The 14527-nt window shown below is 53.4% G+C and overlaps 1 protein-coding gene across 5 annotated transcripts; it reads left to right on the plus strand.

Annotated features, from left to right (window-relative positions):
- The first annotated feature begins 2011 nt into the window (after window positions 1-2011).
- Window positions 2012-6905, plus strand: Sbsn (suprabasin). 5 transcript variants are annotated; one of them, XM_051162702.1, is made up of 5 exons: window positions 2012-2403; window positions 3916-4215; window positions 5450-5515; window positions 5618-5662; window positions 6736-6905. In XM_051162702.1, the coding sequence occupies exons 1-5, from the start codon at window positions 2050-2052 to the stop codon at window positions 6757-6759; spliced, it is 789 nt and encodes a 262-aa protein (XP_051018659.1). In that variant the 5' UTR covers window positions 2012-2049; the 3' UTR covers window positions 6760-6905. The 5 variants fall into 5 exon arrangements, with proteins under 5 accessions (XP_051018659.1, XP_051018660.1, XP_051018661.1 ...); XM_051162703.1 differs by having other exon boundaries at window positions 4024-4215; XM_051162704.1 differs by lacking the exon at window positions 3916-4215.
- The last annotated feature ends 7622 nt before the right edge of the window (window positions 6906-14527 follow it).

The following is a 14527-nucleotide window of genomic DNA, read 5'->3' on the forward strand; positions in this document are numbered from 1 at the left end:
CTCTTCTCTCTCTCTCTCTCTCTCTCTCTCTCTCTCTCTCTCTCTCTCTCTCTCTCACACACACACACACACACACACACACTACAAAAGATAGGATACCTTTTTAAAAGGGTAAGATAGATAGGCATCTATCTTGGGGTGGACCAGGATCCTGACCCACCACCACCACCACCACCACCACGCCCCTGGCTCCCTCTCCGTCTGGCTCTGACTCTCTCCATCACTTAGGGATGCTGCAGGTCGGCCTGCCACGCCCAAGATTGCCTAGAAACCTGGCTTCGTCACTGGAGTGTGAAACTAGGAAGCAGATCCACTCGGCAGTGTGCCTCAATTAGCCGCCCTCTGCTGTCAGAGCTGGGATGGCAGAGGCTCCCTGGTCCCCGGGGATATTTGGTTCAGGGTGTGGCTACTGTTTCTTTGAGGGGGCCACCTCATGCCCTGGTTTGAAGCTGAAAACACCGTGCTGATTCTCGGCCACACCTGGGCACCCACACACACAATTCTGCCTCCTCCACTCTTGCACACCCTGTGCATTCCTCCGTGCCTGGACTTCCCACTACCACCAGTCCCCCCCCCCCCCCCCCGCTCTGCCTCACCGTTGGCACGAAAACCTAAATATCTTCACCCCTGTGCCCAACTGTTCCCCCGCTCACTGGCCCTTGCTCACCTCCCTCTAACCTAGCCCTCAGATAGACACGCTGGGGGGGATCCACTTCAGCCCCAGGCCAGGCTCCTAGCTGTTTCCCCTATAACCTGAGCCCACAGTGAAATACTTGGGGCTTCAGGTCAGGGCATTGGAGGCCCCAGGGACAAAGGCAGGAAGGAAAAGGTCCTGGCCCCAGCCCGCGTGCATGTTTGAGACAGCTTCTGCTCCACCAGGACTCCAAGCCTCTCCTCGGGGCTGCCTCAACCTGCTTTTCAGGTACCGGCTGCGTCCTCCTCTCCCAGCTCATGGCAATCAGCATCCCCCCGCCCCCCAGCCCTTGCCCTTGGGCTGGGAGGAAGGAGGCCTGGATTCCATAATGAACACGTGATCCTGCCTCCAAAATTTGCAGTCTTTCCCAAGGGACACGCCCCCCCCCCCCGCAATTTGGGGACCCAGGTGCTCTTTTCCTCCAGCATCCTGACTCATCCATGTGCCTCAACTGTCAATACTTAACTGAGCCCCAATCAATGTCCCCCAATCTGGGGCGATAACAGTACCCAGTGCAAAGGGCCTGCTCGCTGCAAGTAAACAGTCGGTGAGAAGGCAAGACACGCTGTTAAAAACTAAATACAATTTCTGATTGCAGTAAGTACTATTGAAACAGAAGGATGATGCGGTGGGGGTGGGGTGGGGAGGAGGGATGGTCGAGGAGCGCGTTCTCTGTGATCCTGGCTGTCTGAGCTAGGTGTAGAATGAATAAAGACAGCTTCGTGGTAGTTTCCAGGCACTCGCAAAGCAGTCAGGCGGCTACGGGAGGGAGGGTGGCTGAGGAGCTCAGACAAAGGCCATGAGATGGGGCTGTGAGAGGACCCTAAGGGCAAAACAGGGCCACCCCCTCAGCTCCTGGGCGTCCTCTCTCCTCCCTGCCTTGCTTTCCACTGTTTGTTTGTTTGTTTGTTTTTCCCAGAGTTCTGCGGAAGGGCAAAGCTGTATGCCTAGATCTCTAAGGGATGGCACGGCGGGCGGCGAGGGATGGAGGGTACCTGGATGTGGGTTCAAAAGCAAGGATGGGTGACCGGCCTGTGGGGGAGAAAGGAAAGCAAGCGAGGGCTGGGCAGGGCAGAAGCCTGCTCTGGGGTGGAGGGCCTAAGCTGGTCAAAGAGCAAAGACGCAAGGCTCTTCAGTGACTCATCATGTCTTCCTCCTCCTCCTCCTTCTCATTGCTCAATCGCAAAGGTCTCTGGGAAACACCTCCCGGACTAGAACTAAACCAGAGCCTCACAGGGGCAACTGAGTCATTGGGGCGTGGGGAAGAGGGCGGGGGGTGGGGGTGGGGATGAGGGATAAATAGCGGCCTCAGGGTTCCCCGGCTGCTCTCCACATCCTCTCTGCCTCTCAACATCATGCTTCTCGCCAATTTGCTCAGGTCCTGCTGCCTCTTGCTGCTCCTGGGGGCTCTGCCTTCTCGGGCAACCAAGGAGGACCCCATTGAGAAAGTCATAGAAGGGTTCAGCCGTGGGCTGAGCACCGCGGAGAGAGAGGTGGGCAAAGCCCTTCAAGGCATCAATAACGGAATCACCCAAGCTGGAAGGGAAGTGGAGAGAGTTTTTAATGGACTTAGCAGCATGGGGGCCCAGGCTGGCACGGAGATGGAGCGTGGCTTGGACAAGGTAGCCCACGGCATCAACAATGGAGTCGAAACCGCAGTAAAGGAAACAGAGAAGTTTACCCACGGGGTCAACCACGCCGTTGGACAGGTTGGGAAGGAAGCAGATAAATTTGGCCAGGGGGTCCACCACGCTTCTGGTCAGGGTGCGAAGGAAGCAGAAAAGTTTGGCCACGGGGTCCACCACGCTTTTGGTCAGGGTGGGAAGGAGGCAGAGAAATTTGGCCACGGGGTCCACCACGCTTCTGGTCAGGGTGCGAAGGAAGCAGAAAAGTTTGGCCACGGGGTCCACCACGCTTTTGGTCAGGGTGGGAAGGAAGCAGAAAAGTTTGGCCAGGGGGTCCACCACGCTTTGGGTCAGGGTGGGAAGGAGGCAGAGAAATTTGGCCATGGGGTTCACCACGCTTTTGGTCAGGGTGGGAAGGAGGCAGAAAAGTTAGGCCAGGGGGTCCACCACGCTTTTGGTCAGGGTGGGAAGGAGGCAGAGAAATTTGGCCATGGGGTTCACCACGCTTTTGGTCAGGGTGGGAAGGAGGCAGAAAAGTTAGGCCAGGGGGTCCACCATGCTTTTGGTCAGGGTGGGAAGGAGGCAGAGAAATTTGGCCAGGGAGTCCACCACGCTTTTGGTCAGGGTGGGAAGGAGGCAGAAAAGTTAGGCCAGGGGGTCCACCATGCTTTTGGTCAGGGTGGGAAAGAGGCAGAGAAATTTGGCCAGGGGGTCCACCATGCTTTTGGTCAGGGTGGGAAAGAGGCAGAAAAGTTTGGCCAGAGGGGCTACCATGCTTTTGGTCAGGGTGGGAAGGAGGCAGAGAAATTTGGCCAGGGGGCTCACCACGCTTTTGGTCAGTGGGGGGAGGAGGCAGAGAAATTTGGCCAGGGGGCCCACCACGCTTTTGATCAGTGGGGGGACGAGGCAGAGAAATTTGGCCAGGGGGCCCACCACGCTTTTGGTCAGTGGGGGGAGGAGGCAGAGAAATTTGGCCAGGGGGCCCACCATGCTTTTGGTCAGTGGGGAGAAGAGGCAGAGAAATTTGGCCAGGGGGGCTACCACGCTTTTGGTCAGGGTGGGAAGGAGGCAGAGAAATTTGGCCAGGGGGTTAACCATGCTTTTGGTCAGGGTGGAAAGGAGGCAGAGAAATTTGGGCAGGGGGTTAACCACGCTTTTGGTCAGGGTGGGAAGGAGGCAGAGAAATTTGGCCAAGGGGTTAACCACGCTTTTGGTCAGGGTGCCAAGGAGGCAGAGAAATTTGGCCAGGGGGTTAACCACGCTTTTGGTCAGGGTGGGAAGGAGGCAGAGAAATTTGGCCAGGGGGTTAACCACGCTTTTGGTCAGGGTGCCAAGGAGGCAGAAAAGTTGGGCCAAGGGGTCCACCACGGTTTTGGTCAGTGGGGAAAGGAAGGAGGCAGAGTGATGCAAGGGGCCAATCAGGGACTTAGCCATGCCGCGATGGAGGCACAGCAGTTTGGCCATGGTCACGGGCAGGGTTTCTACTCTTCAGGGCAGACTTGGCAAGGGGGAGACGGTGTAATACATCCAGGGGTCAACCAGGCCGGGAAGGAGGCAGAGAAAGTTGGCCAAGGGGTCCACTACGCTGCTGGCCAGGCCGGAAAGGAAGCAGAAAAAGTGGCCCAAGGGGTCCAAGCTGGGGTCAACCAGGCCGGGAAGGAGGCAGAGAAAGTTGGCCAAGGGGTCCACTACGCTGCTGGCCAGGCCGGAAAGGAAGCAGAAAAAGTGGCCCAAGGGGTCCAAGCTGGGGTCAACCAGGCCGGGAAGGAGGCAGAGAAAGTTGGCCAAGGGGTCCACTACGCTGCTGGCCAGGCCGGAAAGGAAGCGGAGAACCTTGGCCAAGGTGTCCACCACGCTGCTGGCCAGGCCGGAAAGGAGGCCAACCAGCGGCTGAATGTAGGTGAACGGAGGTGGGGAAACTGGGGAGAAGGGGGTTGTGGGAGGGAAGCCATTAATACTGGGTTTCCCCTTCTTTTCTTCTCCACCCTCCTTTAATCCAGAGCTGGTGGCCAGCTGGTCAGATTCTTGTCTGCAAAGTTTTCCCCTGAGGCAAGGTGAAAGGGACCCGTCTCACTACCCTCCTAGATGAGGGAACTTCACCAGTTCTCTCTCCTAGAACCAGGAAGCTCAGACACTGATGGAGGCTGAGAAAACCCAGAGTGCAGGGGCGGCGGGGAGGGAGCTTTGACGACGGGCTCGCTCGTGGGTCTATCCGTATAGCAAGATGCTGTTATGACGTCCAGATAAGGAAGCTAAGGCTCAGAGAAGCTGAGGGTACCTGCCAAAATCACATGGAGAGTACTCAGTAAGACGCAGGTCTAGTGTTCTCTTTCTTCCTTTGCCTTCCTGACTGGGTGGGGGTGGGGAGCTTCTGGAAGACTCTCTTACCCATATTTGTAGAGGAAGCAGTCACCAAGGAGGACTGGGGACTAGCAGCAGGCTGCCTCCCGCACACGGTCCAGTTCCCAGTTTCTCCACACTCCAGGTGCGGCACCTGGGACACCACCCTGAGGGATGGTTCCAGGTCACAGAGCCCAGAGCCACATCTGCTGCTTGGAGGGAGCCGTGGAGGGCTGGGTGGGGAGGAGGAGACTAGAGAGAAGCCTGGGTGGAGAACAGGACCCTGGGTGAGACACCCAAGTGGAGGCTGGCAATGGGGCAAGAGCAGTCAAGGATGGAGCATGACCAGGAGGCTGTGCTGAGGGACACACTGGGCTCAAGAGTGTGGGTGAGCCGAGTTAGACTCGAGGCTAGACTGTGTAGACAAGTGATTAAAAACCAGGGGGGAGGGTGGCTCTGGCATTTGTGTGGGTCCTTTGAGTCCCTTCTTCTCCAAGATGGGCACAGTTCCCTGATGCCGAGTTTACAGAGAGCTTGAGGTGAGGCAAGTCAGCGAGAGGCAGACACCCTTTCCTGGGGCTCTGCCCACCTCTCCCGATCAGCTCAGCCGCTGGGGGCTATGCTTGTCTCTCAGGACAGTGAGTAAGGAACCCAAAGGGTCGGTTTGGGCTCCCACCCTAGACCGGGTCATCTTAGAAGGGGGGAGCAAGTCCCTGGGGGGAAAAGGAACGAGGGTGACAGACCCTTGTGGGTTCCGGGCTGGCTGTGATGCTCTGGGCTTTGTCGGTAGGGCACTCGTCCAGGCGTGTACGGAGGCCAACACGGAGGGGCCGCCAGCACTACAGCAGTATCTGGGGTGAGTGTCCAAAACATGGGTTTGGAGCTGGGAGAAGGGGAGGTGGAGGCTACTTCAGCGGTTGGTTGAAGGTCGGTGACTTGCTCTGTCCTTGAATTCCAGGCCTCGGTCAACAAGCCGTTCATCAACTTCCCAGCTCTGTGGAGGGTGAGTGCCACCATGACCCCCACCCCGTGCCCTTCTCCCTTGAATTCCTTTCCCAGAGCCTCCTTGCAGTCAGTGTCCTTTGGGACTCAGCCTCTGCAGAGACCATCCAACCTGTTCTCCCAGCTCTGCTCTGGCCTTTCGTCACCCACTTGCAGCTTTTGGGTACTTTCCAGTCCCAGTGTACAAACATAAGCTGACAGACATCTCCTCCAGGGTGCCAGAGCATCTGGGAGCCAGGGAGGGTGGAGATGCTGAAACCATCCCTCACGTGCTGATCATCTGGGCTCCTCAACTCGCCTCCCACTCACAGTGGCTGGCCGCCTCCCCTTTGTACTAACCTTCCCGCGTGAGTGCCTGCGCTACCCTGCCCTGCCTGGGTGCGCTGAGCAAGTCCCCGCTGGAATTCTGGTTCTTTTTCTACCTGTTTGTTTCTTTATATTTTTGAGACAAACGTTTCTCTATGTAGCCTTGGCTGTCCTGGACTCGCTTTGTAGACCAGGCTGGCCTCAAACTCACAGCGATCCGCCTGCCTCTGCCTCCCGAGTGCTGGGGTTAAAGGTGTGCGCCACCACCGCCCGTTTTTTTTTTTTTTTTTTTTTTTTAACATTTGATATTGTACGTGTGTGTGTGTGTGTGTGTGTGTGTGTGTGTGTGTGCGTGTGTGTGCGCGCACCATGTGTTGGATCCCTTGGAGCCAGAGTCACATATGTTTGTGAGCTGCCTGGTGTGGGTGCTGGGATCCAAATGCTGGACTTGGTGACCGAACAACAAATGCTATTAACTGCTCCCTGGGCTTAGGGTGTGTGACAGCCCCAACTCAGAGTGGCAGAAGATCCCAAGATCCTGTGAGGCGAAACAAGCGGGATTTCTTCTGTAGAGTAACCCCCCGCCCCCACTTCCCAGCCTACCTCCCTGGGGGCAGAGATGGCTGCCCGGTCCAACATAAACACCTGGTCTCCTTATCTTTCCTCAAGAGTAGAATAGGAGCTAAGATCTCAGGGCTCCCCCCCCCCCCGCACCCCCTCACACCCGTGGCCATGTGCCTGTATTTAATGACTCTCCTTCTCTTCCAGAGCATCGCCGCCATCATGCCCTGAACTGATGCCCGGGCAGCAGCCTGTTCCTGTTGTCAGCTGAAATGGCCCAGAGGAGCTGAGGGGTTGGGGGAGAGCTTCCCGGGTGCCCTTAAAGGGGCTGCTTTGAGCTTTGTGAATAAACATGAACATGCTGTCCCTTTTCATCACGGTTGACTGTGCTCCATTAAGAGAGGCATGGGCAGGGTGGGGGTGGGGGTGTGGTCAGCACTTTCTCTTGTCACTTGCTGGAAGGGGCTGGGAATTTGTCACACAGGATGAGAAGAGCTGCCTGAAGAGGGCAGTTCCCCCAGACAGAGGCAAGCCGCTCTTGGCTAATGTGCTCCGCATTGGGAAAGGCAGCTGGGCTGGGCAGGAAAGCGACCACTGGCGGGGCGTGCGGGTACCCAGGAAGAAACAATGGCAGCTTGTGTCTGTTGTTCAGTGAAGACACACACGCGCTGGGCGCTTTCCAAGGCATGAGGTCACAACCCTCCAACCACCCAGTTAGGTAAAAGCTCTGTTATTATCCCCAGCTGGCTTAGGGGAAACATGTGGTCAGTTAGTGGAGGGAAGGAAAACAGCCTTGGAGCTGCGAGCCTTCTACCGTTAAGCTGGAGAGGGTGGAAAGCCGATCTGGGCGGGCGGCGTGGTGGTGCACACCTTTAATCCCAGCACTGGGGGAGGCAGAGGCAGGTGGATCGCTGTGAGTTCGAGGCCAGCCTGGTCTACAGAGTGAGTCCAGGACAGCCAGGGCTACACAGAGAAACCCTGTCTTGAAAAAACAAAACAAACCAAAAGAAAAAAACAAGGGAAAGCCGAGGAGGATGGAGAGGCGCTGGTGGGAGATTCTCTGGCAGGTGGGAGAACCTCTTCAGCAACATGCATAACAACATAGAAGGAATGCCCAGGCTTCAGACCCATGACCCGCTCAAGCACAGAGCAATGACAAAAGCAACCAGCAGGTGCCAACCACGGGGATGCAAAGGCTTCCGGTGCCCATTTTCTCATCATCACCTGTTGGGCGCATGAGGATTTCTCAGGGCGAGGGCACGTTAGGAGCCCCCTCACCGGAAGCAATAGGCCCTGCACTGGGGGCACTAACGAAGTCCACACAGGACGCCCACACTTTCCGTGGTCTCCTGGAGGCAGAGCACCGGGAGAGTGGCGGAGCCTAGGTCGGATTTCCTTCTCCAGTGTGGGTAAAGTGCCGGCAAAGCCGGCAGCAGCCTCTGTGTCCCGGTCCTTACTTCCACCCATTCGTCCAAGGCTAGGACAGGGTGTTTGCCCTGGGGAACCTGGCTTTGCTGCGGGGAGATGTGAGACGTTGAAAAGCCCAGGCTAGGCTAAAGCTTAGTCACTTAGTGTTTGCCTAGCAAGGGACAACACTCACTTAAAGACCAAAAAAACCCTAAAAAACAAAATAACAAAAAACCGACACCCGCAGGGCACAGAGCTTACATTTGCACAACAGAGGCAACATCCCCCCCCCCCCATTCACTCTCTAATTTCACAGAGGTGGCCCACAGGCCTTCAATCTCAGTACCCTGGAGGCAGCCTGGTCTACATGGTGAGTTCCAAGCCAGCCAGGAAGGCCCAGTCTTGATTTTTTTTTCCTTTTTAAAAGAGCATTATCATTTCATAACATCTGAAACGTTCTGACAATGCTTCAGACAAAAAGAGGAAAATTATTATTATTATTTTTACAACAGACAGCTGCAAATTTCTCCCCTCTGGTTCTCCTCACTGTTGTTTTTTCACTTGCTTGTGCCTGTCCATCTAGCCTCAGAGCAGCTGTTAAAAGCGCTCATTTTATTTTTTTATTCATTTTATTTATTATTTATTCATTTTGCCTGTGTATGTGTGTGGGCATGCACGTATATACCTGTGGAGGTCAGAGGACAACTTACGAGACTCTGCTCACTCTACCATATGGGCCTCAGAATTGAATTCAAGTCATCAGGCTTGGTTGCAATCTCCCTAGGTACTTAGCTATTTTTATTACTATTATTATTATTTTATTTTATTTTTGAGACAGGGTTTCTCTGTGTAGCCTTGGCTGTCCTGGAACTCACTCTGTAGGCCAGGTGAGCCTCAAAGTCAGAGATCCACCTGCCTCTGCCGCCCGAGTTCTGGGATTAAGGGTGTGGGCCACCACTGCCCAGCTCAAGGAGGAGAAGGAGGAGCTGGGTGGTACCGCATGCCCTTACCCCTAACATTTGGGAGGCAGAGGCAAGTAGATCTCGTAAGTCCAAAGCCAGCCCTGGTCTACTTGTTGAGTTCCAGGACAAGCAAGGCTACGCAGAGAAACCCTGTCTCCAAAAAACCCAATTAATAATAACAACAACAATAGCTCGGTTCCTAAAGGAAGGAGTAGACGGCAGAGGAGATGGTTTCTTCTGCCGCTTGCGGGGGCTGGGATTGAACTGAAGTTTGACAGTTACCCCCTTATCCACTGAGCCATCTCAACGGCCCTTGCACCTCTCTTTCTCTCTCTCTCTCTCTCTCTCTCTCTTCTTTTCATTTCTCTTTTTTTCCATTTGTTTTGCATTGACTATTTTTTCTTTTTTTCTTTCTTTTTGTTTTTTTGTTTTTTTGTTTCTGTTTTGTTTTTTCTGAGACAGGGTTTCTCTGTGTAGCCCTGACTGTCCTGAACTCGCTTTGTAGACCAGGCTGGCCTCGAACTCACAGCGATCCTCCTGCCTCTGCCTCCGGAGTGCTGGGATTAAAGGCGTGCGCCACCACCTCCGGCTCGCATTGACTACTTAGGCACATTTTCTCATCAGTTGCCTTGCAGAGTGACCAGTCTGAGGGTACCAATTCACAGGCCCCATTTGCCTGGGAGAGGGCGTGTGATTTGCTGCCCTCTGCTGGGATGTTCTCAGTCTTCCCTTGCCCCTAAACTGTTTCCTCCTGGTCCTTCAGGGTCACAGCTGCCTGGACCATGCCCCGCCCTCCCAATCTGATGGTTGGTCCCCCACTTAACCGTTCTCTCTTGGGACACCCTGCTCTTGTCCTTCATGGTGCCAGTGGCAATTTGTAATTATACCACAAATGTTACTTGTTTGACACTCATCCCTGCCTCCCCCCCCCTCCCCGTGGAGCTCAGTGGTGAGGTCAAGGCCAGACCCAAATGTCTGACACATGAGCTACCTGAGGTGGGGGGAGGGTGTTGGGGGGTTGGGGTTGGGAGGTGGGGTGGGACAGGCCCTGGAATGAGAGTGAGAGAGAAACACTCTACTGGGAAGGGTGGATCCGGGCCAGGGAGCGACGGAGGGAGAGCCAGTTTCTGCACATGCCTCAGAGCAGGGTGAGGAATTTGGGTGGGACCTCACTGCTCACCAGCCACCTTTTTATGGGTCCTTACCGGGTCTGTGCTAAGCACTTTACAGATATGATTCACTGTTGCCTTCACAAGGGCCCTGAGGCAGGTACCCTCACTATACCCCTCACACTTGATGGAGAAGAAGAGAGCTGCTTAAGGCCACCCAGCTAGTGATGGGAGGCCTTCCCTGCTGCTAGTCACGGCTACCTGGGAGGTGGCTTGCCTTCCTGTGGCCTGCAGCAAGGGGAGATGGTGCTTTAGGATAGGCACTCTTTATAAACAAGTTTCTGATTTGGCCCTTTAAGGACAGGTGTGTGTGTGTGTGTGTGTGTGTGTGTGTGTGTGTGTGTGTGTGTGTGTACACCATACAACAACTATAAGCCAAGGTGTGGTAGTACCTGTCTGGCACCATGACGATAGGGTTTATAGAGCTAAGGCAAAAAAAAAAAAAAAAAAATTATAAGTTCGAGGCTAGCCTGTACTACATACATGTAAATTCCAGGTCAGCCTGGACTATGTTACAATACCATGTCTCAAAACATAAAAATTAGAGCCAGTGAGATGGCTCAGCCAAATGTTGTTGCCAAATCTGATGACCTAAAAATCAATCTAGGTGCTGGTGGCACACACCTTTCATCCCAGCACTCGGGAAGCAGAGGCAGGAGGATCCCTGTGAGTTCGAGGCCAGCCTGATCTACAAAGCAAGTTCAGGACAGCCAGGGCTACACAGAGAAACTCTGTCTCAAAAAAACCAAAACCAACAAACCAAACAAACAAACCAACCAATCACCCACACAGTGGAAGGAGAGAAACAACACCCTCAAAGTGTCCTCTGACTCCCCATGCACCCACGGTCACATGCACGGTGGTGCGGGCACACACACACACACACACACACACATGCACACACACACGCGCGCACGCGCACACACACACACACAATGCTTTAAAACAAATTGAAACAAAAAATTTTTAAAAATCATCAAGAACAGTGACAATTAGCATGAAAGCACCCCAACTGTCTAAAGCCCTGCCTGCAGCCAGGGCTCACATCCACCTGCCTTTACAGAAGAGAAGGAAGGAGTAAGGTTCTGTGAGCGAGTACTGATGGCTCCAGGACAGGAACGGGATGTGGCTGAGACCAGGCTGAGACCAGGAAGCCATAGCAAGCAGCTAGGGGACCTGACCAAAGGCCATCTTCCGCCTACACTCTGCCAGCCTCCCCTTTCCCATGAGGCCCCCTCTGTGGTCTCTGTGCACTCCCCGCCCCAGAGGGCTCCCTAAAGCAGCTCTGTCAGCAGCGGCTCCCGAAGTTCTCACCACAATCCCCCAACTCCCTCAGTCTTTTTCCCTTTCTAACAGCTCCCTGCCTCCTCCAGCCACAGTGGTCTCTCCTGCCCCAGGGCCTTTGCATGCCTGCCTCCACCCTGTGAAGGTTTGTCTCTCTTCCTGTAGATGTCAGCCTACCAGTTGGTCTGAAGGAACCTCCCTGATTGCCCCCTAACCCTGAAAACCCCAGCTTTGTTTATTGCCCCTCTGAGATCATAGTTTTCTTTACATTTCTCACCATCCTTTGATAAGTTTTACCTCCTGAAGTAGTAAAGAGAAAAGAGAGTCTAAAACAGAGAGGTAGACAGGATGCTATAAGGTACAAGAACAAAACTGCAGGGATGAGCTGGGCGTGGTGGCGCACGCCTTTAATCCCAGCACTCGGGAGGCAGAGGCAGGAGGGTCTCTGAGTTTGAGGCCAGCCTGGTCTACAAAGCGAGTCCAGGACAGCCAGGGCTACACAGGGAAACCCTGTCTTGGGGGGAAAAAAGACTGTACAGTGCTGCTGCAGGACCAGTTAGGGTCAGACCTGGACCACATGTTGACCTCATGAACCTGTGATCAAAGAAAAAAAGGTTTTTGTTAGGCTGGACAGATAGCTCAGGGTTTAAGAGTGTGTGCTGTTCTCGCAGAGAACCAGGGTTAGTTTCCAGCACCCTCTTCTGGCAGACACACAGCACATAGGCAAGATGGCCATACACATAAAATTAAATAATAACACATGACCTTTTATTTGTTTATGTATGATATGTGTGTGTGTACACGTACGTTCATGTGGGGGGGGGGGGACGTTGTCATTAACATGCCAGAACCCTGTCCTTCTATTTTGTTTGAGACAATTTCTTCATTTGCAGGTGTATACTCTAAGCTAGCTAGCGCAAGAGATGCTGGGTATTCTCCTGCCTCCACCTCCCTTCTCACTTTAGGAGCACTGCAGTAGCAGACGGGCACTATGGTGCCAGGCTTTACATGGCTCCCAGGATTCGAACACAGGTCTTTGTGCTTGTGTGGCAAGTGCTTTATCCACTGAGCCACCCTCCTGGCCCAATTAAGACTTGTAAAGAGCCGGGCGTCGTGGCGCACGCCTTTAATCCCAGCACTCGGGAGGCAGAGGCAGGAGGATTACTGTGAGTTCAAGGCCAGCCTGGTCTACAAAGTGAGTCCAGGACAGCCAAGGCTACACAGAGAAACCCTGTCTCGAAAAACCAAAAAAAGAAAAAAAAAAGACTTGTAAAGAATATTTTTATTTATTTTATTATTTTAAAGATCTTATTTATTATTATTATGTATACAGTGCTCTACCTGCATGGCCACCTGCAGGCCAGAAGAGGGCGCCAGATCACATTGTAGATGGTTGTGAGCCACCATGTGGTTGCTGGGAATTGAACTCAGGACCTCTGGGAGAGCAGCCAGTGGCCTGCCCCTGTGTCTGTGCACCGGGTGCGTGGAACGTCCATGGAGGCCGGAATGGAGCGTCAGATCAACCTGGGAACTGTCGCTAAAGACGGCTGTGGGCTGCCATGCGGATAGCGAGGAGCCATCTTTCTAGCCACCCTCACCTTTTGGAGACAAGGGTTGCCCAGGCTGGTCTTGAACTTGGTATTCTTCTGCCTTGGGCAGCCTGAGGGGTGGGGTCACAGGTGTGCACAACCTGGCTGATGGAGAGATAAACATGTTTTCATCACAAGTCGGGGATGAGAAAAGACTTGTGAGAGAGCAGGTGATGTTTATCCCCCTTAGAAGTCGAACCACCGCGTGGGGGAGATTGGTTATTAAGCAGCTGAAAAACATCCTTGGACAAATTCTGAGAGGAGGTATAAATGTGAGCCAGAAACAGGAGGTGGGGCCTTTGGAGACTTGGGATAGTTCTGGCTGCTCATCGCTCCGCTTCCAGACGCTCCTAGAGAGAACTGCTCGAGGGAAGGCTTAGGGGCTCCAGGCTCCAGCTGAGGCTCCAGGTTCTGGTTGTTCCAGGTTCCAGCAGAAGAAATCCTGCTGACTACGCCAGGAGAATCATTCCTTGGAACTGATAACCTTACGGTTTTCTTATTGTGTTCTTTAATCCTCTTTTCCTATTGTTTCGGTTAGTCAGGTTATAAGTAAGGTACTCTCCGGTTAGTAAGTTTGTAATAAAACATGTTTGCTAAGAAAATTGAGCTTAGGGGGCTGGAGAGACAGCTCAGAGGTTAAGAGCACTGGCTGCTCTTCCAAAGGTCCTGAGTTCAATTCCCAGCAACCACATGGTGGCTCACAGCCATCTATAATGAGACCTGGTATCCTCTTCTGGTGTGCAGACAAAACACTGTATACAAAATAAATAAACAAATAAATAAATCTTTAAAAAAAAATAGAAAGAAAATTGAGCTTACACCTGGCTCATTAAAATGAACAGAAAATACGTTGAAAGTTTCATACATCTGCCGGGCGTGGTGGTGCATGCCTTTAATCCCAGCACTCGGGAGGCAGAGGCAGGAGGATCGCTGTGAGTTCGAGGCCAACCTGGTGTACAAAGTGAGTCCAGGATGGCCAAGGCTACACAGAGAAACCCTGTCTCGAAAAAAACCAAAAAAAAAAAAAAAGTTTCGTACATTTCTCTGTGTGTGTGTGTGTGTGTGTGTGTGTGTGAGAGAGAGAGAGAGAGAGAGAGAGAGAGAGAGAGCGAGAGAGAGAGAGAGAGAGAGAATGTAGTAGGCTGAACATGGTCAGCAGACTGGACCTCGCTGTGGGATAAGCAGGAGCGGAGTCGAGATAGGAGGAGGTGAGAGATGAACACCAAGCAACTATCAACTGCCAATAGCTCCCCAGCTAGGGGTCGGGTCTCAAGGAGTGCTCTCCCATCCGTGCTGGGATTTTGACGCCTTGTACCCTGTGCCTGTCTTTTGCAGGCTACCACAGCTGCTAAGAGCTTATGCGTACGGCAGTCATGTCATATCCGGCAGCCAGCATCTCACAACTCCCCTCCCCATCCTCCAACACTTATAGTCTTTTTTGTTTGTTTTTGTTTTTCCAGACAGGGTCTCTCTGTGTAGCCCTGGCTGTCCTGGACTCACTTTGTAGACCAGGCTGGCCTCAAAGTCACAGAAATCCACCTGCCTCTGCCTCTCGAGTGCTGGGATTTATTATTATTATTATTATATT

This window comes from Acomys russatus, chromosome 19 (assembly GCF_903995435.1).
Source record: "Acomys russatus chromosome 19, mAcoRus1.1, whole genome shotgun sequence".
NCBI classification, from domain to species: domain Eukaryota; kingdom Metazoa; phylum Chordata; class Mammalia; order Rodentia; family Muridae; genus Acomys; species Acomys russatus.

What these genes read in the sequence shown, in the direction of transcription:
- Sbsn (XM_051162702.1), top strand. Translation starts at nt 2,050, where the DNA reads ATGCTTCTCGCCAATTTGCTCAGGTCCTGCTGCCTCTTGCTGCTCCTG. An exon ending in GCACTACAGCAGTATCTGGG is followed by an intron (nt 5,516 to 5,617) that starts GTGAGTGTCCAA and finishes CTTGAATTCCAG; the next exon opens with GCCTCGGTCAACAAGCCGTT. An exon ending in ACTTCCCAGCTCTGTGGAGG is followed by an intron (nt 5,663 to 6,735) that starts GTGAGTGCCACC and finishes CTTCTCTTCCAG; the next exon opens with AGCATCGCCGCCATCATGCC.